This window comes from Somniosus microcephalus, chromosome 4 (assembly GCF_052327205.1).
Source record: "Somniosus microcephalus isolate GS21.2 chromosome 4, FLI_Smic_1.0, whole genome shotgun sequence".
NCBI classification, from domain to species: domain Eukaryota; kingdom Metazoa; phylum Chordata; class Chondrichthyes; order Squaliformes; family Somniosidae; genus Somniosus; species Somniosus microcephalus.
The window spans coordinates 280324238-280348257 of record NC_140990.1 but is presented as its reverse complement, the minus strand read 5'-3'; the positions used below and the strand labels follow the sequence as shown (position 1 = coordinate 280348257).

The 24020-nt window shown below is 46.4% G+C and overlaps 1 protein-coding gene across 1 annotated transcript in view; it reads left to right on the top strand.

Moving 5' to 3' along the window:
* The window catches only part of LOC147120507 (extended synaptotagmin-3-like), a 152280-nt gene that overhangs the window by 94508 nt on the left and 33752 nt on the right, over positions 1-24020 (top strand). Inside the window, exons 8-14 of the mRNA XM_085986537.1 lie at positions 9376-9496; positions 11690-11866; positions 11994-12076; positions 13145-13193; positions 14708-14797; positions 15137-15217; positions 23859-23927. Coding sequence (XP_085842663.1) covers positions 9376-9496; positions 11690-11866; positions 11994-12076; positions 13145-13193; positions 14708-14797; positions 15137-15217; positions 23859-23927 — 670 coding nt within the window. The remainder of the gene's footprint in view (positions 1-9375; positions 9497-11689; positions 11867-11993; positions 12077-13144; positions 13194-14707; positions 14798-15136; positions 15218-23858; positions 23928-24020) is intronic.

Genomic DNA, 24020 nt, shown 5'->3' with positions numbered 1-24020 from the left:
CAACAACATAAATATTCCTATTAGAAGAAATCAATGGAAATTAAAATGAGGGAGGTTCTGCAACCAGGTGGATGATCCACTCTGCCAGTTTAGCACCCAAATGGTGAAGATGAAAATTACCCCCAAATAATCAAATACCATATGAGGGATAATTTAAGGTGTCAGCCTTGGCTTAGTGTTAGCACTCTCGCCTCTGAGTCAAGGTTGTGGGTTCAAGCCCCACTCCAGAGATTTGAGCATATAATCTAGGCTGACCATTCAGTGCAGTACTGAGAGAGTGCTGCACTGTCAGAGGTGCTGTCTTACTGATGAGACGTTAAACCGAGACCCTGTCTGCCCTCTCAGTTTGGCGTAAAAATCCCATGGTACTATCCAGAGAAGAGCAGGGGAGTTCTCCTGTTGTCCTGGCCAACATTTATCTCTCAACCAACATCACTAAACCAGATCATCTGGTCATTTATTTCATTGCTATTTGTGGGGACCTTGCTGTGCCTAAATTGGCTGCTGGTAGCGTAGTGGTAATGTCACTGGGCTAGTAATCCGGAGGCCTGGACTAATGATCCAGAGACGTGAGTTCAAATCCACCACAGCTGTTGGAGAATTTAAATTCAGTTAATTAAATAAATCTGGATTAAAAAGTTAGTATCAGTAATGGTAACCATGAAAATATCGGATTGTCGTAAAAACCCATCTGGTTCACCTAATGTCCTTTTAGGGAAGGAAATCTGCCGTCCTTACCTGGTCTGGCCGAGATGTGACTCCAGACCCACAGCAATGTGGTTGACTCTTAACTGCCTATGAAATGGCCTAGCAAGTCACTCAGTTGTAACTAACCACTACGAAACACAATAACAAGAATGAAACCAGACGGACCACCCAGCATCGACCTCTACACCGGCTATGGACACGGCAACGGCAGACCCAGCCCAGTCGACACTGCAAAGTCCTCCTCGCCAACATCTGGGGACTTGTGCCAAAATTGGGAGAGCTGTCCCACAGACTAGTCATACTCACAGAATCATACCTTTCAGCCAATGTCCCAAACTCCTCCATCACCATCCTTGGGTATCTCCTATCCCACCGGAAGGACAGACCCACCAGGGATGGTGGCACAGTGGTATACAGTCAGGAAGGAGTGCCTCTGGGTCCTCATCATTAACTCCGGATCCCATGAAGTCTCATGGGTTCAGGTCAAGCACGAGCAAGGAAACCTCCTGCTGATTACCACCTACCGCCCTCCCTCAGCTGATGAATCAGTACTCCTCCATGTTGAACACCACTTGGAAGAAGTGCTGAGAGTAGTAAGGGCACAGAATGTACTCTGGGTGCGGGACTTCAATGTCCATCACCAAGAGTGGCTCGTTGGCACTACTACTGACCGAGCTGGCTGAGTCCTGAAGGACATAACTATCAGTCTGGGCCTGCGACAGGTGGTGAGTGAACCAACACGAGGGAAAAACCTACTTGACCTCGTCCTCCCCAAACTACCTGTCGCAGATGCATCTGTCCATGACCACCGCACAGTCATTCTGGAGACGAAATCCTGTCTTCACACTGAGGTCGCCCTCCATGGTGTGTGGCACTACCACCGTGCTAAATGGGATAGATTCAGAACAGACCTAGCAGCTCAAAACTGGGCATCCATGAGGCGATGTGGGCCATCAGCAGCTGCAAAATTGTGTTCCACCACAATCTGTAACCTCATGGCCCAGCATATCCCTCACTCAACCATTACCACCAAGCCAGGGGACCAACCCTGGTTCAATAAGGAGTGTAGAAGAGCATGCCAGGAGTAGCACCAGGCATACCTAAAAATGAGGTAAAACCTGGGGAAGCTGCAACACATGCATGCTAAAAAAACAGAAGCAGCATGCTATAGACAGGGCTAAGCGATCCCACAATCAACAGATCAGATCAGAGCTCTGCAGTCCTGCCACATCCAGTCGTGAATTGTGGTGGACCATTAAACAACTAACTGGAGGAGGAGGCTCCATGAATATTCCCATCCTCAATGATGGTGGAGCCCAGTACGTGAGTGCAAAGGACAAGGCTGAAGCGTTTGCAACCATCTTCAGCCAGAAGTGCCGAGTGGATGATCCATATCGGCCTCCTCCTGAGGTCCCCACCATCACAGAAGCCAGTCTTCAACCAATTCGATTCATTCCACGTGATATCAAGAAACAGCTGAGCGTACTGGATACAGCAAAGGCTATGAGCCTCAACAACATCCTGGCTATCGTGCTGAAGACTTGTGCTCCAGAACTAGCCGTGCCTCTAGCCAAGCTGTTCCAGTACAGCTACAACACTGGCATCTATCAGACAATGTGGAAAACTGCCCAGGTATGTCTTGTCCACAAAAAGCAGGACAAATCCAGCCCGGCCAATTATCGCCCCATAAGTTTACTCTCCATCATCAGCAAAGTGATGGAAGGTGTCATCGACAGTGCTATCAAGCGGCAGTTACTCACCAAAAACTTGCTCACTGATGCCCAGTTTGGTTTCCACCAAGAACACTCGGCTCCTGACCTCATTACAGCCTTAGTCCAAACATGGACAAAGGAGCTGAATTCCAGAGGTGACGTGAGAGTGACTGCCCTTGACATCAAGGCAGCATTTGACCGAGTGTGGCATCAAGAAGCCCTAGTAAAACTGAAGTCAATGGGAATCTGGGGGGCGGGGGGGAAACACTCCACTAGCTGGCGTCCTAGCACAAAGGAAGATGGTTGTGGTGGTTGAAGGTCAATCATCACAGCCCCAGAACATCGCTGCAGGAGTTCCTCAGGGCAGTATCCTAGGCCCAACCATCTTCAGCTGCTTCATCATAGAGTCATAGAGTTTTACAGCACAGAAAGAGGCCCTTCGGCCCATCGTGTCTGCGCCGTCCATCAAGCCCTGTCCAATCTAATCCCATTTTCCAGCATTTGGTCCATAGCCTTGTATGCAATGGCATTTCAAGTGCTCATCCAAATGCTTCTTGACTGTTGTGAGGGTTCCTGCCTCTACCACCCTTTCAGGCAGTGAGTTCCAGACTCCAACCACCCTCTGGGTGAAAAAGTTCCTCCTCAAATCCCCTCTAAACCTCCTGCCCCTTACCTTGAATCTATGCCCCCTTGTTATTGACCCCCCCTACTAAGGGGAAAAGTTCCTCTTTATCTACCCTATCTATGCCCCTCATCATTTTGTACACCTCAATCAGGTCCCCCCTCAGCCTTCTTTGCTCCAAGGAAAACAACTCCAGCCTGTTTAGTCTTTCTTCATAGCTGAGGCGCTCCATCCCAGGTAACATCCTGGTGAATCTGCTCTGCACCCTCTCCAAAGCAATTACATCCTTCCTATAGTGAGGCGACCAGAACTGCACACAGTACTCCAGCTGTGGCCTTACCAGCGTTTTGTACAGCTCCATCATAACCTCCCTGCTCTTATATTCTATGCCTCGGCTAATGAAGGCAAGTATCCCATATGCCTTTTTAACCACCTTATCTACCTGTTCCGCTGCCTTCAGGGATCTATGTACATGTACACCAAGGTCCCTCTGACCCTCTGTGCTTCCTAGGGTCCTACCACTCATTGTGTATTCCCTTGCCTTATTTGTCCGTCCAAAATGCATCACCTCGCACTTTTCAGGGTTAAATTCCATTTGCCACTTTTCCGCCCATCTGACCAACCCGTTTATATCGTCCTGTAGCCTGAGGCTTTCCTCCTTGCAATTTACCACCCCACCAATTTTTGTGTCATCTGCGAACTTACTGATCATACCTTTTACGTTCTCATCCAAATCATTTATGTAGATCACAAACAGCAAGGGACCCAGCACCGATCCCTGAGGTACCCCACTGGACACAGGCTTCCAGTCACAAAAGCAACCTTCGACCATCACCCTCTGCCTCCTGCCACTCAGCCAGTTTAGGATCCAACGTGCCAAGGCACCCTGGATCCCATGGGCTCTTACCTTCTTGACCAGTCTCCTATGTGGGACTTTGTCAAAAGCCTTACTGAAGTCCATGTATACCACATCCACAGCATTTCCCTCATCCACACACCTAGTCACCCCCTCGAAAAATTCAATCAGATTGGTCAGACATGATTTACCCTTGACAAAGCCATGCTGACTATCCCCGATTAACCCTTGCCTCTCCAAGTGGAGACTAATTTTGTCCCTCAGAATTTTTTCCAATAATTTCCCTACCACAGGTGTTAGGCTCACTGGCCTGTAATTCACTGGTTTATCCCTGCTACCCTTCTTGAATAATGGTACTACGTTAGCTGTTCTCCAGTCCTCTGGTACATCCCCTGTGGCCAGAGAGGTTCTGAAAATTTGTGTCAGAGCCCCTGCAATCTCCTCCTTTGCCTCACACAGCAGCCTGGGATACATCTCGTCCGGGCCTGGGGATTTATCCACTTTTTGGCCTGCTAAAACCGCTAGTACCTCCTCCCTCTCGATGCTAATATGTTCAAGTATATCACAGTCCCCTTGCCCGATTTCTATGTCTACATCGTCTTTCTCCATAGTGAACACAGATGCAAAAAATTCATTTAAAACCCCGCCTACATCATTTGGCTCTACACACAGATTGCCACTTTGGTCCCTAATGGGCCCTACCCTTTCCCTGGTTATCCTCTTGCCCTTAATGTACTTATAAAACATCTTAGGATTTTCCTTTATTTTGCTCGCCAGTGTTATTTCATGGCCCCTCCTCGCTCTCCTAATTTCTTTTTTAAGTATGCCCCTGCACTTTTTATACTCCTCTAGGGCTTCCTCCGTCTTTAGTCTTTTGTAACTGCCAAAAGCCCCCCTTTTTTTCCTAATGCATTTTTGTATATCCCTTGTCATCCAAGGTTCCCTTTGCTTGTTGGTCCCACCCTTGACCTTTACGGGAACATGTTGGCATTGTACTCTCTCTATTTCCCTTCTGAAAGTCTCCCACTGCTTTGATGTGGATTTTCCCATAAGTAGCTGCTCCCAGTCCACTTTGGCCAGATCCTGCCTTAACATATTAAAATCGGCCTTCCCCCAATTTAGAACCCTTATTTCCGGGCCGTCTTTGTCTTTTTCCATGACCACCTTAAATCTCACCGAATTATGGTCACTGTCGCCAAAATGCTCTCCTACTGACACTTCCACCACTTGCCCGGCTACATTCCCTAGAATTCGGTCCAGTACCGCCCCCTCTCTTGTAGGACTTTCTACACGCTGGCTCAAAAGCTCTCCTGGATGCACTTTCAAGAATTCTGCACCCTCTAAGCCTTTCACACTCTGACTATCCCAATTAATGTTGGGGAAGTTGAAATCCCCCACTATTATTACCCTATTATTTTCGCACTTCTCTGAGATTTGCCTACATATCTGTTCCTCTATCTCCCCCTGACTGTTTGGGGGCCTATAGTACACTCCCAGCAAAGTGCTTGCCCCCTTTTTGTTTTTAAGTTCTACCCATATGGCCTCATTAGAGGAACCCGCTAATATATCCCTCCTTACAGCAGTAATTGACTCCTTAATTAATATTGCAACACCCCCTCCCCTTTACACCCCCCTCTGTCTCGCCTGAAGATTCTATACCCCGGAATATTGAGCTGGCTGTCCTGACCCTCCCTCAACCATGTCTCCGTGATAGCAACAATATCGTACTCCCATGTGTTCAACAACTTCAGTTCATCCACCTTATTTGCAAGACTCCTTGCATTAAAATAAATGCCTTCCAGCCTTGCCATATTGCCTTTTGCCTTCACATATTTGCTCTGCCTTCCCAGCTGACTTGTTTTTTCCTCTATTTGGCTGTAAATCACCCCCTACTATAGCTCCACTCTGTATCCCATCCCCCTGCCAAGTTAGTTTAAACCCCCCCCAACAGTGCTAGCAAACCTCCCCGCAAGGATATTGGTCCCCCTCTGGTTCAGGTGTAAACCGTCCGACTTGTACAAGTCCCACCTTTCCCAGAAGCAGACCCAGTGATCAATGACCTTCCCTCCAACAAACGGTCAGAAATGGGGATGTTCGCTGATGACTGCACAGTGTTCAGCGCCATTCACAATTCCACAGATAATGAAGCAGTCCATGCCCGCATGCAACAAGATCTGGACGAGGTTCAGGCTTGGGCTGATAAGTGGCAGTAACATTCGCGCCACAGAAGTGCCAGGCAATGACTATCTCCAACAAGCGAGAGTCTAACCACCTCCCCTTGACATTCAATGGCATTACCATCACCGAATCCCTCACCACCAACATCCTGGGGCTCCTCATTAACCAGGAACTTAACTGGACCAGCCATATAAATACTGTGGCAACAAGAGCAGGTCAGAGGCTAGGTATTCTGCGGCGAGTGTCTCGCCTCCTGACTCCCCAAAGCCTTTCCACCATCTACAAGGCACAAGTAAGGAGTGTGATGGAATACTCTCCACTTGCCTGGATGAGTGCAGCTCCAACAACACTCAAGAAGCTCGACACCATCCAGGTCAAAACAGCCCGTTTGATTGGCACCCCATCCACCACCTTAAACATTCACTCCCTCCACCACCAGTGTACCGTGGCTGCAGTGTGTACCATCTACAAGATGCACTGCAGCAACTCGCCAAGGCTTCTTCGGCAGCACCTCCCAAACCCGTGACCTCTACCAGCTAGAAGGACAAGGACAGCAGGTGCATGGGAACACCACCACTTCCAAGTTCCTCTCCAAGTCACACACCATCCTGACTTAGAAGTATATTGTGATCTTTCATCGTCGCTAGGTCAAAATCCTGGAACTCCCTACCTAACGGCACTGTGGGAGTACCTTCACCACATGGACTGCAGTGGTTTAAGAAGGCGGCTCACCACCACCTTCTCGAGGGCAATTAGGGATGGGCAATAAATGCTGGCCTTGCCAGCGATGCCCACATCCCATAAACAAATTTTTAAAAATTATCTCTCAACCAACATCACTAAAAAAGATTATCTGGTCATTTATTTCATTGCTATTTGTGGGGACCTTGCTGTGCATAAATTGGCTGCTGAGTTTCCCTACACTGCAACGGTTGCTGCACTTCAAAAGTAATTCATTGGCTGTGAAGCTCTTTGGGGCATCTTAGGTCATGAAAGGTGCTATATAAATGCAACCTCTTGCTAATGGCTCCAATGCTGCTGAGACTTTAGGAAGATCATCTGTGTAATGTAATTAGTGAGGGTTAAATAATCTAGGTCATAATGTTACATTGATATCCTAGAGTTTTGATCGATTACCTTTTGTAGGTTGGAGAAAAGGCTTACCGCGTCGTCATCATAAAAGTTTCACCTGTGGTTATTCATCTCTCTCAGGATATTTTTATTAAATGTAGTTCCTGGGGGGAAATTGTATATAGTTTGTGGAAAAACACATTTGATTGGCCTGATTAGCCCTTTTCAGTCATATTTTCTTTTAGATAAACACTCTGCTCAATGTGAGGGTGGTTTTTATTTTGCTACTGCCCCCTTGGCACTAAAAAGCAGGGCGGCAACAGAGCCAAAATTAACTGGCTGCTAGTCGAAACTGACTTACTGCTGCTTTGGCGTCCATTCCAATTTTCGAGCAAACTTGAATCCTGGTGGCCAGAATTCCAGCCTGGTAAAGGTGGGAACCTCAAATGCGTGCAAATAAGGGTCAAAATGATGTCATTTAGACCCCAATGCCATTTTTATCCCTGCCTAACTACCATCATGTCCTGTTCCCACCCATCAACCATGGCCGGTACAAGACAGGAGATCGCCAAGTCTAGCGATACTTAAAGGGAGCTCCAGCTGTTGTGAGGTAAGGTTGGATGGCAGTTTGAGACGTTTTTGTGGCAGTCGCTTGTGATTTTTCCAACTTATAGTTGCTGCTGTAGGTTCTGCCCTCGTGTTGCCTGTTGCTCCATAATGTTACTTCTTTCCGTTCCCAACGACAAATGCACCTCTCCTTTTAAGCTGCTGCTGCAGGCCTTGACAGAAGGCTGCACCGCCTGGTTTCTTGTCCCCATATTGCCAAGCTGTCTCTTGGGAGCACGTTTCACTCTGCCAACTGCATGATGACCATGATGAGGGTTGTCCCCGAAAATCACAGTTCTCACACTGACATCTCGGGGCAACTGCCTCACGTGCCACGCCCATAAACCATGCACGGATGATAATCGCGCCCCTGGGTGTCTGTGGCAGTGTTTATGACTTGCAGATTTGTCCTAAAAAGTAAAAAAAATGTCCCAGAACTTGGTGTCGGGGGCTTGCCGTGCATGCAAGCCCCCGATCTGCACTCACCCTGCGCGCTGACATCTGAAGCCCGGGCCTGCTTGCATTTCCTTTCATAGGCCCGGTTCAGATGTCAGTGCGCTGTACTTACCTGATCCAGCGGCGTAGTTAGTGCGATGTGCTGGCTGGGATCAGGTGAGCACTGTACAACCAATCAGGAGAGGGGAAGGTTCATTCATGAGTTTGAGAGTAAGAACTGTCAAACTCATGAAAACTACGGGGGCCCAAAACACTATTTAAACTTTAAATAAAAATTTTAAAAACATCCCAATCATTAAATTAAGTATAAATAAGTTTAAAAAAATAATTTAAACAATTTTTTTTTGAAAAAAATAAATTTTTAATAAAAAGGGTCTAAAACTAAACTTACCTTATTGTAGATTCTTTAAAATAATAAACCTGTGGGGGAAAAAAAATTCTAAATTACACTAAAACACCACTTACCTGTAAAAAATAAATACTTACGTGTGCTTTTTACAAGCGTAAAGACCGGAGGCCTTTAGACATGCGCAAATCCCCCAAAACAGAGGAAATCCAAGACGCACGCGCTGCCCCCTACAGCGCACGCGCTAGCCTCTTCACCTCTTGGGTTGGAGGAGAGGAAATGCCGGTTTTCAGCGCATGCGCTGTGCATGCTGAAAACCGGCATTTCCTCCGGCCAGACGCGTGAGTACCCCTTCCGTACTCACGCGTTTGGGGAGGAATTACTGCCCCATTAAATAAATTGCAGATCTGAAATAAAACGGCAATTGCTAGAAATACATGTCAAATCTAAGCATCTGAAAAGAGAAAAGACCAGTTAACGTTGGGGGTATAGACATTCCATCAGAACATTCTGATGAAGGGTCTTTACCCAAAATGTTTTGTCTTTCCAAATGCTGACAAATCTATTCTTTATTTCCAGCATTTTTTGTTTTTATTTCCGTTGTATTCTAGTTTAGCTCTCTATGAATAGTGGATATTAATTACAAAAATCTCTTTACCCTAACAAAAACCAACAAAAAATAGCATTTTTTAGCATGCCCAGTGGTGCAAGGATTATTGCTCACTGGCCCTTGTGATGAGAATGCTAAATTAGAGTACAATGTTGGTCATTGGTTTTGCTATTGTGCTGTTTCTAACAGATATTTTTTCTTCCTTTTCAGTGAATTGTCAGACACAAAGATTCTTGACACTATTGCAGCATACATGGTATTGCCTAATAGGTTCACCTTCCCACTGATTAATCAAGTCAATGTTTCTCAGTTAAAGTTTCCTTTACCACACGTAAGTAGCTTATGTTGACAAGTGCACGTTCTAAATAGTCTTTTAGGCCTAGAAATTGAAGAATGCTGGAAACCTGCCGGTAATATCAGCGGTTAAGGGTAACAGCCGCCGGCCAAGAGAGCGCTGGCAGTACCGGCATTTTGGTACTACCTGCTTATTAAAATCAGAGTGGCAGTGATTTTCTAGTGCAACATGCTCCTTGCAGCGCTAATCTCAGAAGATGGCCAAAGGTTGTCTCTGTCTCCTAGTTGCAGTGTAGGAGAACTGGGAAGAAAGGAGTGACCTGAGCAGTTGCTATACGTGCTCCAAAAAATATTAGCTGCCACCTGATGTTTGTCTTTTTTTTTATTTGTTTATGACATGAATGCAGATAAGGGATCTTATCACAGATCATCTTCAATCATTGCAATGGCATTCACCTGTTGATTTACTGGCCCACAAACACTGAAGGCCTCCCGGAAAGCTGCCATAAAAATGCAACCCCCCCCCCCCCCCGGATGGGCAAAAAATTAAAGTTCAAGAGAAGAACCTTGGCAAAGGAGACGTTTGAAGTTCCAGTGTCCATCCTCAAGTCCTACCTTTTAGCGGCAGCACTCACTGGCGTGATTTAACGCAGGCGGCAATGTGAGTGGAGAACTCAAATGGATGATCCGGCATCAACTCATCATTGCATGCCAATTGACATCATGCTCCAACTCATTAAAATGCTCTCGCCGATTAGCAGGCAACGGCAGTGCTGCCGACCTGCCAAAAATGGCGGCCGCCATCAACTGGCGGAAGAGCGCTGGCTGCCATTTTTTCACCATTTCATAGTGCTAACGGGTGGCGCAAACCACCTGGATTTCTAGGCCTTAGTCTCCTGTGTACTTTGACTATTTGCATAATTGGAATTTGATGTATGTCTGAGTCTTCTGTAAACTACTCGAGGCATTTTGAAGAGTCTGTGTTTCCTTTACTGGGCTGGATGGGCTGCCTGGTACAAGATTTCCCCCATCTATATGCAGAATTGGATATTTTTGATGGCATCTGTTTGTGTCTATTCTAAATGAGGACACTCTCCGATTGTATTCAGGGACTTGTTGGGACTTGTTCTATCTTGATGTATCTGACACTCAATTAACTAAAAATGGCTTTATTGCAGTTTCCAAAAGCTCAAAGTAAGTAGTATTAATGTCTAGGTTCTTATCACAATTGGAAATGATGGGAATTAATTCCTTGGGCCACCTCTAATTTATCTGTCAGTTCAACTTACTGATTTCTAAGTTTCTGTCTAACACATAAACTCAGAAGAAAACTCTTCATCAGTCTGCAAGGATTTGCAAAGCATTTTCCATAACTTTTCTAGTTTAAATTATAGAAAATGTACCTTCTAATCCAATACTATTATGACATTTCAAGTGCTCCTATATTTATAAATACAGTAGTACAGAATAGGAATAAAAAGTGTTACAAAAACTCTACATCTTAAATCTTTACCAAAGTAGAACTTTGAAATATTGTTAACATATGAACTGTTGCCCAAGGGCTTTGGGTTCAAGATATGGTTCTACAGCATTGCTTTAGAGTCAAGATGTGGAAACTACTTTGTTTAAATTAGGGTGTGGACTTCAGAACAACCGTAACAACAATACAGGAAACTTTGTGTTATCCGGAGGCTAAATGTCCGGCAAGCTCGAGCCACCGGCAAAAATCAGGAGCCGTTTTGTTAGGTTTTTTTCCTTCTCGTGGCGCTTTTTTTCCAACAGTCAGGCTCTGCAAAGTCTCTCTGAAGCTGTTGCTAAGCGACAGAGACGCTTCCAAGGTACGCCGACTGTTTAGAAGCTGTTGCTAAGCAACAGTGTTTGTTGCCAGATACGGAGCTGAAAAGCTGCGTATGCTTCAACATTAACGCTGGTTTGTCCGGCAGTTTTGAGGGAACGGCAGCAGCTTGGTGCCGGATAGCACAAAGTTTCCTGTACAATGTGACTTCTATTCTAGGTTTTACAGTGCATAATAGGGAAAATGATTTATTGGTGTTTAGGTACAAACCGTGAGACAGTGTACCCAACTTGCACCAGCACCATCGGGGATGGGCGAAAATCGTAATTGAGTATTTGTCATACTGTGGAGAAATTTCCGCATTGGGAGAAAAATAATTTGTATCTGAATAATATATTGTGTAGTGATGCTGGAAATCTCCTCATTGTTTTACAGGGAGTGGTGAGAATTTATCTAAACCAAGCTTCAGATTTGATCAGAAAAGACACATATCTTATGGGCATGGTCCAAGGGAAGTCTGATCCTTATGCTCTTATTCGAATTGGCACACAGACCTTTCGCAGCAAAACAATTAAAGGAAATTTAAATCCTGAATGGTATGAAATCTATGAGGTAAGCTCTTCTAAAATTTACAAAAATGTTGGCATTGTTTGATAGTTCTTTAACTCGAATACTAAAATTCAAAAGTTCTTGAGAAAGGGTGGATGGCCTACAATGATTTTGCTATTTTTCTTTTTAGGCTGTAGTTCATGAGGCCCTTGGTCAAGATTTGGAGATGGAACTTTTTGATGAGGACCCAGATAAGGACGACTTCCTTGGCAGGTCAGATGTAACTCCTCACAATGTTTACGATAATCACTTTTTTTTTCCCCCCCCAATTTTCTCCTTCCTCTCCTGTAGATGATGACACTTAATAATTCCAGAGGTATTGCCAGTCTTCTGGTACCTTATCTAAGTGAGGGGAGGGCTGGTCATATATGAAATCGGAAGATTTCCCGAGTGCCCATGTGAATGGTTTCATAGCGCTGTATCATTAGTGCCTCCCCCCACCCCTTTTTTCTGTGAGAATCTTGAAGAATCCCACACCGTATTTGGGGGAGCCAATCTTCCCTCTGTCTTCATGTATAAACCTTGAAAGTGAATGTCAGTACGCTGTTTAGGCATGGGGGAATCACACCTAAGCGCTCTCCTGTTCTTGCCTGACATCCATCCACATCAAGTGCATACTTGCAGTACGTGGAGTCAGTAGATAGTGATCAGGAAAGCCCATTGTAGAACCCCTATTTGCTGGCCTAGCTGATATTTGCTAACTCGGTACAAAGCAGGAATCAAACCTGGAACCTTTCTGTCCCGTGTAACTTAGTAACTACACCAGGTGACACAGTTACCCACTGATTAATCAGGACAGCTATCTCATTAATGTTATGGGTTATTGCTGTTCTGCCAATTCAAAGCATATAACATGAAATCAATGTAAAATGGAATTTGTGCTAAAGTCTGTTGTGTTAACCTGTATATATCCTGAGTTGTAGTAATTATTTCAATTTTTCGGATGAGACGTTAAACCGAGGCCCCATCTGCCCTCTCGGGTGGACGTAAAAGATCCCATGGCACTATTTCAAAGAAGAGCAGGGGAGTTATCCCCGGTGTCCTGGGCCAATATTTATCCCTCAACCAACATAACAAAAACAGATTATCTGGTCATTATCACATTGCTATTTGTGGGACCTTGCTGTGCACAAATTGGCTGCCGTGTTTCCCACATTACAACAGTGACTCCACTTCAAAAAAGACTTCATTGGCTGTAAAGCGCTTTGAGACATCCGCTGGTCGTGAAAGGCGCTATATAAATGCAAGTCTTTTTTTCTTATTTTGCATTCTGATTTACAGCCTCGTTATAGACCTTGGTGAAGTAATGAAAGACAGAGTTGTGGATGAGGTAAGAACTCCAGGCACTGCAACCCTGATTGTACAGTTTAGATAGAATAGGATTGTCGACATGAGTTGATCTGTAACAGATGGTGACCATTCCACCATGTACTGGTGTTGGGGTTTTGAAAACAACTCCCAATAATAACTCATTTAAAATGACACTTTTTAGTAGATAAGCAGAACAGTCCAAGCTTTCACTTCCTATTAAGGACCGATTGTGCTACATTCTACAGGAAACTTTCTGGTATCCGGCACAGACAGGACCGACGTGCCGGTTCATCAAAAATTCCGGCTAACCGAACGCTATAGTAAAAAATACGGAGCTGAGAGCTCCGTATAAAGCAACAAACCCTGTTAGCTTCAGAACAATCGGCATAAGTTGCAAGCGTCTCTGTAGCTTAGCAACAGCTGCAGCGACACCCTTGCATAGCAACAAATGGAGTAATAAAAGTAAAAAAAAGTTACCTGAACCGACTCCTGAATTTTGCAGGTTAACTGACATTTCTGGTTATTTAGGGGCCGGTTAATCGAAAGTTTCCTGTAGTTGTGATATACTTTTATATTTGTCTTGTGAATACCTTTAGTGCGAGGTAAGAATTCCATTTTATGGCTGAAAAAGGTGAACAAGCCGTATTAATTTTACATCTGAAAAGAAATGAAAGTATGAATCTTTTCCTTCCACACAATCAAAGTGTACCGTAATTTTTAAAAATCTAGTTTGCTTAACTTTTTGTGTATAGTCCCAAGATACAGTGCAATGGTATTATCCTTCATTATTTTGGTCTGCTTTGTGTGTTGCAAGCATCCACAAGATACTAAATGCTGCACTCAAAATGCTCTTTGGCTGCATTGTCAGGAGGTCACTTTCCTAGCATTGGAAGTGTGTACATTAATTGCCAGGTGTTTTGCATCATCCTATGGAAATTTTGAGTGTAATTTATCTTTCTTTTGTGGCATCAGCTATCGACGTGCATTTTAGAGAGCAATTTTAAGTTGGTAAAATAAGTGACATATGTGGTGTAACTTGGCAGAGTGGTTAGCATTAACAGATTCCTATTTAGTTAAATTCAAGACTCCTTGGCAATGTTGATTTATAATATTTCTCTCAGATGTGTCTCTTGGATGGAAAGAAATCTCTTGCCTGCGGTATCTCGAGTCTAGACTTAGGCGATTTACAAATACAGTAGAAAGGGAAGCAGACCAGCATGTTCAAATCATAATACCGTTTAAAACTGTTGTTCATGAATCATTTGATACTGCATAATTTTGTTACGAAGTAAAGTTAACTTTGCTTGTAAGGAAGAACAATTAATCCATTTCCTTGGAAACCTCCCAAAAGACACTAGAGCTACATTTACAAATGATTGTACAAGTATGTCGAGTCGAGGGGCAAATTATTGATCCCATGGTTGAGAGTTGGTCTGTCTTTAATTTAGATTCATGATATGCAGTCCCTTGGTTTTATAGTACTGTTTCCTGCTGCCATTGCCTTTACTCACTTAAACATTCTGCCTGTTACAGTGGTTTCCTCTCAGTGATGTGGAGCATGGAAAAGTACATCTAAAGCTTGAATGGCTGTCCTTGCTCACCGTTCTAGAAAAAGAACCTATGGTACGTTTCGAACAGCATGGACATAAACTGACAAAATGGAAATTTTCACTGTAGCTCACTGTGAACAATGCCATGGAGATCTGCTAATATTCCTTCTAAACACAATTATGATTTCACTGCATCTTAGAATATCACTGCATGATTTGTAAATACTGTAGAAAAGTAATTGTTGAAATTTTAAGTAAATGTTAAAATCATAATTCAATTACAAAATGTGATAGATTGGATCAAATTTGAATAATGCCAATATATATTTGTTTTCAAACCTGCATGTTAAAGGAATAAGGCCATAAAGTCATGTGAAAGAGAAAAATGCTACTTTGTGCCTCTAATTTACAGGAATATACTCCGAGGCAGACTCCTTCAGGCCAATCAAATGCAGTACTGGTTGTTTATCTGGATAGTGCGTATCATCTGCCTGTAAGTAAATGGTTTTATATATTTATGATTTAATTTGTAGAATAATTTATTTTAGCTTCTGAAATAGTCACAGAGTCATAACGGTACAGAAGGAGGCCATGCGGCCCATCGAGTCCGTGCCACCTCTGTAGAGCAATCCAGTCAGTCCCATTCCCCCGCCCTATCCCCGTAGCCCTGCAAGTTTATTTCCTTCAAGTGCCTATCCAGTCTCCCCTTGAAAACATTGAGTGTCTCCGCTTCCACCACTTCTGTCGGCAGCGAATTCCAGGTCATCACCACTTTCTGCATAAAGAAGTTTTTCCTCGCATCCCCCCTGTATCTCTTCCCCCCCCCCCCCCCAAACCTTTAAATCTGTGTCCCCTAGTCCTTGTACCATCAACTAGTGGGAAGAGCCTTTCCCTGTCTAGCCTATCCAAACCCGTCATAATCTTGTACACCTCTATCTAAATGACCCCTCAACCTCCTTTGCTCTAATGAAAACAAATCCAGCTTCTCCAACCTGTCCTTGTAGCTAAGATCCCTCATCCCCGGAACCATTCTGGTAAATCTCCTCTGCACCCTCTCAAGGGACTTGTGGCCTAACCAGCGCTTTATTGGATTCCCTTTTATGTTAACTGCCATTCTACTCTCATATTCTCTCTCTGCCAATTGTATTTTCATCTTCACATCCCCTCTCAACTTACTGTATTTGGTCTGGTTTTCCCTTGATGAATTCACCTGACATGCATCATACACCCTCTTTTTGTTTCATCATCTTCTCTATCTCCCTCGTCATCCAAGGAACCCTTGCTTTGGTTCCCTTACCCTTCTCTCTTGTTGAAATGTACCTAGCCTGTACTTGGAACATCTCCTTTTAAAGATCACCCATTGTTCCATTACAGTTTTTCCTGTCAGTCTTTGGTTCCATTTTACCCTGACTAGATCCTTTCACATTGATGTGCCTCAATAATCCCGAGACTCGATGTTAGCGAAACAAAACAAGGCTTTTATTAACTTAGAAGATAACACGCAGTGGAGAGAGGTATCTTCCCTGGAGGTCTGCAGCACTGGCTGTGAGGCCAGACTGAGCTGGCTTACATAGAGGCCAGGTATGGGCGGAGCCCTACACACAACACATTCCATACATTCCAATACACAATACAATGGTGAGGAGAAACCTGAAACCAACCACAGTCACAGGCAGTGATGAATGGAATATTTCATCACATTCACCCCTTCTATAGATTTAGTCTGTTCGGGGGTTTGGTAGTCCTCTGCGACCGACGTGGCTGTTGTGGTGTCGGCTGGGTGTCCCCGGTGGCCTCCTGGGTCTCTGCCAGGGGTGCCGCCAGGGTTGTTGAAGGGGTAGTTGGTGGGGGATCCGTTGGTCGATGTTCTTCCGGGGGTGATGAAAGAGTAGTGGGTGGGTAAGAGTTGCTGTGGTCGTTATTGCTGCTGTTGCCGTGGTTGTTGTTACCGGCTGGGGCGACGTCTTTTATTGACACGGTGTCCTCCCTTCCGTCGGCGAGCCGGACATACGCGTATTGGGGGTTGGCGTGGAGTAGGTGCACTGGCTCCACGAGAGGGTCCGTCTTATGGCCCCTCACATGCCTTCGCACGAATACCGGACCCGGGGTGGAGAGCCATGACGGCATGGATACGCCCGAGGTGGATTTCCGGGGGAAGCTAAACATTCATTCATGAGGCGTGGCATTGGTGGCAGTACACAATAGCGACCGTATCGAATGGAGCACATCTGAGCGGACGTCCTGCCAGCGGGAGATAGGGAGGCCCTTGGTCCTTAGAGCTAGAGTGACTGCTTTCCATACTGTCCCGTTCTCTCGCTCCACTTGACCGTTACCCCGGGGGTTGTAGCTGGTGGTACGGCTCGTGGCGATACCCCTGGACAGCATGTACTGGCGTAGCTCTTCACTCATGAAGGACGCCTCCCTATCCGTGTGGATGTAGCTCGGCATACCGAACAGGCAGAACAGGCTGTCGAGGCATTTAATGACCGTGGCGCTGGTCATGTCTGGGCAGGGGAAGGCGAATGGGAACCGGGAGTATTCGTCCACAATGTTCAGGAAGTAAACATTGCGGTCGACGGACGGGAAAAGGCCCTTGAAATCTAAGCTGAGCCGCTCAAAGGGCCGTGTAGCTTTGATTAAGTGGGCTCTATCAGGGTGGTAGAACCGAGGCTTGCGCTCAGCGCAAGTGCGGCAGTTCCTGGTCAGAGACCGAACTTCCTCAATCGAGTAGGGTAAGTTGCGGGACTTTATGAAGTGGAACAGCCGCGTGACCCCTGGGTGGCAGAGGTCGTTGTGGAGGGTCTGTAGCCGATCCCCGGTGGCGCTGGCACACATCCCTCGTGAGAGGGCATCTGGGGATTCGTTAAGGGCCCCTGGCCGGTAAATGATGTCATACTCGAAGGTGGAGAGCTCGATCCGCCACCTAAGAATCTTATCATTTTTGATCTTCCCCCTCTGTTTATTATTGAACATAAACGCTACCGACCGCTGGTCGGTAAGTAGGGTGAAGCGTTTGCCGGCTAGGTAGTGGCGCCAGTGGCGCACTGCCTCCACGATGGCTTGGGCCTCCTTTTCCACGGAGGAGTGTCTGATCTCGGGCCCTTGGAGGGTCCTCGAGAAGAAAGCTACGGGCCGCCCCGCCTGGTTGAGGGTGGCCGCCAAGGCAAAGTCAGACGCATCACTTTCCACTTGAAATGGAGTGTTCTCGTCCACTGCCTGTAGCGTGGCCCGCTCAATATCCTGCTTAATGCTTTTGAAGGCGGCGTGGGCCTCAGCAGAGAGCGGAAAAGAGGATGCTTTCAAGAGGGGGCGGGCTTTGTCGGAGTAGTTGGGGACCCATTGGGAATAATAAGAAAATAACCCCAGGCACCTTTTCAGGGCTTTGGGAGTGTTGGGCAGGGGCAGCACCCGTAGGGGGCGCAATCGGTCGGGGTCTGGTCCGATTTCCCCATTCTCCACCACGCTGCCTAGTATGCAGAGGCGCGTGGTGTTGAAAACGCACTTGTCCTCGTTGTAGGTGAGGTTGAGTTTTTGTGCGGTTTTCAGGAACCTCTCGAGGTTCGAGTCGTGATCCTGCTGGTTGTGACCGCAGATGGTGACGTTGTCGAGGTAGGGGAAGGTTGCTTGCAAGTGGTGGTCATCAACCATGCGATCCATCTCCCTCTGGAAGACCGAGACCCCATTCGTCACCCCAAAGGGGACTCTGAGGAATTGGTAGAGGCGTCCGTTTGCCTCGAAGGCGGTGTACGGGCGGTCCTCTGGTCTGATAGGGAGCTGGTGGTACGCTGACTTGAGGTCGATGGTGGAGAACACCCGGTATTGGGCGATTTGGTTCACCATTTCTGATATGCGGGGTAGCAGGTAGGCGTCTAGTTGGGTGTACCTGTTGATCGTTTGGCTATAGTCGATCACCATCCGTTTCTTCTCGCTACCCCTTACTACCACCACTTGGGCGCGCCACGGGCTATTGCTGCATTCAATAATGCGCTCTTTCAGGAGCCTGTCTACCTCGGTTGCGATAAACCGCCTGTCCTCCCAGCTGTACCTCCTGCTTTTGGTCGCTATTGGCCGGCAGTTAGGGGTAAGGTTCGCGAATAGCGAAGGCGGCTTTACCTTCAGGGTAGCCAGGCCACACACTGTGAGGGGCGGCTGGGACCCACCGTACTTGAGCGTGATGCTTTGGTGGTTGCACTGGAAATCCAGGCCCAAGATCACGCTCGCGCATAGATTCTTCATGATTAATACTTTAAAATTATCGTATACAGTCCCGTTAACGGACAATTGTACCGTGCAGTAACCCAGAATGGTCGATGTCTGGGTTTTATCAGCCACAGAGATGGTACCCCGAGTAGGGACCACCTTTAGGGAGAGTTGTCGTGCCAGTTCCGGGTGGATAAAACTCTCCGTGCTTCCACTGTCAATTAAACATTTAACCCCGCACCCGTTTACCTCGATGTCCACCATTGATTTGGATAGCGGGTGGGGCCTGGTCTGGTCCACTGTGACCAATGCCACTGTAGGGCCCTGATCGAGACAAGATGGCGTCCGCGCTGTCTGCTCACAAGATGGCAGACCCCACGAGGTCGGGCAAGATGGCGTCCAAGATGGCCGCTCCCACGGCGCACACGCGGCGGTGGCGGGTTTTGGTTTTCCAGCGGGGTTCCCTCTGCACACCTTCCCAAAGTGCCCCTTCTTATCGCACTTAAAGCAGGTGGTGCCTTTCGCCGGGCACAGGTTTCTGGTGTGCTTTAGCTGCCCGCAGAAGTAGCAGTTGGGTCCCCGACGCGTCGCGGCTGTCGTAGGGCTTCTGGGGGGAGAGCGGGGCCCCGACGGTGTCGGGCTGCCGGGCGGGGAAGATGCCTTCCAAGATGGCGGCGCCCTTGGTGCACACGTGGCGGCGTGGACGGCGCGGGCTGAAGAGTAGGCGTCCGAGTTTCTCTGGGCCACATCCAGGGATCGCGCGGTGTCCGCAGCCTGTTTCAGGTCCAATCCCGTTTTTTCCAGCAGTCTTTGCCGGATGTAAGTGGAGCTGAGGCCTGTGATAAAGGCATCGCGAACAAGCTCGTCGGTGTACACTGCGGCTTTTACATCTCGGCACTTGCAGTCTTTGCCAAGCATTTTCAGGGTGCCTAGGAACTCTTCCACCGATTCCCCAGGTCGCTGTGCACGAGTGGCGAGCAGATGCCTAGCATACACCTCATTCGTAGGCTGCTGGTAATGCGCCTTTAAGATGTCGCAGGCGGCCAGGTACGTGTCGGCGTCTTGGATGAGGGGCTAAACCCGGTGGCTTACCCAATTTCACAGAATTCCGAGTTTCATACTCGCGTCTTTGACGGCTGCGGAATTGTCCAGGAAGAATTCCATACACATAAACCAGTGTCCGAAGCGTGCTGATGCGTCCGGAGCATGCTGATCCAAATCCAAACGTTCGGGTTTCAAGAGTTGATCCATTGTGTTGAAAAATAAGTTAATAAAATTGATGTGCCTCAATAATCCCGAGACTCGATGTTAGCGGAACAAAACAAGGCTTTTATTAACTTAGAAGATAACACGCAGTGGAGAGAGGTATCTTCCCTGGAGGTCTGTAGTACTGGCTGTGAGGCCAGACTGAGCTGGCTTACATAGAGGCCAGGTATGGGCGGAGCCCTACACACAACACATTCCATACATTCCAATACACAATACAATGGTGAGGAGAAACCTGAAACCAACCACAGTCACAGGCAATACAATGGTAAGGGGGAACCTGAAACCAACCACAGTCACAGGCAGTGATGAATGGAATATTTCATCACATGCATCCTATTAAAGTTAGCCCTATTCCAATTTAGAAGTTCCACTCTAGATTGTTCCTTGCTCCTCTCCATTGCTAATCTAAATCTTATGTTACGATGATCACTCGTACCCAAGTGTTCTCCCACAGACACTTGGTCGACCTGGCCCACTTCATTCCCCAGATCCAGCAATGTCTCCTTCCTAAATAACAACAGAAAACGCTGGAAAAACTCAGCAGGCCAGGCAACATCCATGGAGAGAGAAACAGAGTCAACGTTTCGGGTCGAAACCCTTCTACAGAACTGAGGGGAAAAAAGGCAGAAAATGAAACCGATTAAAAGGCAGTTTGGGGGCTGGGAAATGGGGGAGGGGATGAACGAAGAGACATTAAGATATATTCCAAGGTGAGATGAGAAAGTAATAGGACAGGTAAAGACACAAACAATGGCTCTAGATGAAGTGTGAAATGCGCTGGCAGTGAAAGACAGCTGCCATGTGGGGGAGAGAGGAAAAAAAAAGGAAAAGGCACAAACCAAAAGTGTGGATAAAAAATATAAAAATATAATAGGGGCTGAGGTTATGATCTGAAATTGTTGAACTCGATACTGAGTCCAGAAGGCTGTTAACCTAATCGGAAGATGAGGTGCTGTTCCTCGAGTTTACACTGAGCTTCCGTGGAACAATGCAAGAGGCTGCAGATGGTGAGGTCTGAGTGGGAATGGAATGGTGAATTGAAATGACAGGCGACCGGAAACTCGCGGTCACCCTTACGAACAGAGGTGTTCCGCAAAGCGGTCACCCAATCTGCGTTTGGTCTCCCCAATGTAGAGGAGACCACATCGTGAGCAGCGAATACAGTATACTAGATAGCAAGAAGTACAAGTAAATCACTGTTTCACCTGGAAGGGGTGTTTGGGGCCCTGGACAGTGGGAAGGGAGGAGGTATATGGGCAGGTTTTGCATCTCCTGCGCTTGCACGGGAAGGTGCCGGGCAAAGGGGAAGGGGTGCTGGGGGTGATAGAGGAGTGGACTAGGGTGTCTCGGAGGGAGCGGTCCCTACAGAATGCTGACAGCCGAGTTGGGCCAAGAACATATTGGTCAAGGAAATTCTCCTGAACACATTTCAGAAATTCCTCCTACTCCTTTCCCTTTACCCTAGCATTATCCCAATCGATATTTAGGTAATTAAAGTCCCCCAATATCACCACTCTATAGCTCTTGCATATCTCTGCGATTTCCCTGCAGATTTGCTCCTCTACCTCCCTCTCACTATTTGGAATACCCCCAATAATGTGATCATACTCTTTTTGCTCCTCAACTCTAACCAAATGGATTCTGTCCTTGTCCCCTCAAGACCATCCTCCCTTTCCAACACTACAATGTCTTCCTTAATCAGCACTGCCACCCCAGCACCCTTTTTTCCTTCTCTATCTTTTCTGAACACCTTTTACCCTTGAATATTAAGTGCCCAGTTCTCACCGTTTTAAAGCCACATTTCCGTATTGCCACAACATCATATTGCCACACGGCTAATTGTGCTTATAACTCACCAACCTTATTCACCACACTTTATGCGTTTACCTACATGCATTCTGAACCCATTTTTGAATTTTTCGTAGTCTTTCTTAGTCTGCTCCTATCTAATATGGTACTACTACCGGCTCTAACACTTATCCAACACACTCACTCTTTTATGCACCTTATTCCTCTTTTCTACTCCTATACGCTGGTACTCATCCCCCTGCCAAGCTAGTTTAAACCCTCCCCAACAGCACTAACAAACCTCCCTGCAAGAATATTGGTCCCGGCTCTGTTGTGGTGTAACCCATCCGGTTTGTACAGATCCCACCTTCCCCAGAAACGGTCCCAATGTCTCAGGAATCTAAAGCCCTCCCTCCTGCACCATCTCACATCAAACATTAAAATAACTACTCACTGGGGTAACTCATATCTAGACCTAGTTCTTAGAAGTGATCAGAGTACCATCCATAATAAAGAAGTAATGTAACCTTTAGGGATTAATGACCATAAAATGCTATATGTGATTAAATGTAAGAAGGCAATCTACACCAGAACGAATCACAACTAAAATGGATCACCTCCACCCAGAAGTCTATTCCAAGTCTTAATTGTTCTCTCTCTAAGGAAGAACCATCTGATATTAGTCCGGGGGTGGGGGGGGGAAATTCAGTTGATTAGCGCCTCCCATTAGCGCCCTAAGAGGCAAAGCAACTAGTGCCCGGGCACGGCGATGTTTGCGCCACTTGCGAAAGTGACCAGACATTTTGCGGCGGCGCTAAACACTACCGCCACAATCTCCTGCACCCGCAGATCGTGACGTCAGTCGAGCATGTAGTGCCCCGGATCGGATATTGAGTGGCGCCCCCTGTCTTCCCGCCTGCCGCTAGCAACGACGGGTAGAGGGGAACGTTTTGCAGTCGGGAAGGGACTGGGGGAGCGCTATTTAAAGGCGGCCGCTTCCTACCTTTTTTTGTCGGTGACATTTTTGCACCACGCATTCAGAGAGAGAGAGAGAGAGACTTCTGGAGAGATTCAGTACTATGTGAAGGAGTTTTGGATACTGAGCAGCACTTTGCAGGTTCATTTTGATTTGACCTTCCTTGCATTGATTTAGAAGAGACTTTGGGGGCTGCACTCTGAGCTCTTTCCCTTGGCTTCGCCATTGTTCTTTCCAGCAGAATTGATGTACAGGTCTGTCCAGGCCGAGATTCAAGGCTGCAATGAGCAGGGTGTGGATGGAGAGCAAGATCGACCCTCCCCTTTAAGACCTGGCTGGCGCCAGTGTGTCTGTGTTCCATTGCTAACTGACATCACATAGAGCGCTGGCGAAGCATGAGGTAGCGCCTCGCTCCTCGGCGTTAGCGCCTTAAGAGAGGTGTGTAACGCCTGATTTAGTGCTCCAATCACCTCCAGGGGTGATAGAAGCCAAGTTTGCAGTCAGAGGCGATAATTAGTGCCAGGCGCTAAACTTTGTGCCCGGCCGATAATTGCGGCCCAAACGGGGCGATACCGAATTTCTCCCCCCAGAAGTCTTAACCTGTGTCCCCTTTTCTGTTTAATTTAAAGTAATATTACAGATTAATCTTTTCCATACCATTTTCTATCTTCTATACCTCTAAAATCATCTCCCTGCTGCTTCCTTTCCATGCTGAAAAGCCCAAATCTCCAGTTTTCCTCATAACTCAAAACTCTGACACTTGAGATGAGTCTGTGGCTTTTCTGTGCGTTGCTGTAAATTGTTGTTCAATTCCTCAATGAATTAGTAAAACAGTCTAACTGGAAACTGTTTTTATTTCCTTGTATAAATGTATAATGAAAGTTACCTATTTTTCTCTAAGAGAAATCCATTTGAATATACCAACAATGAGTACAGTGTGAAGAAAAAGAACAAACCAAAGTACATCAAGGTAATTTTGTAGTATTACATTAAATCTAATGTATAATTATATTAAACCAAAAACCATTAGCTCAATCTAGAGATCTATTATAAACTTACAAAG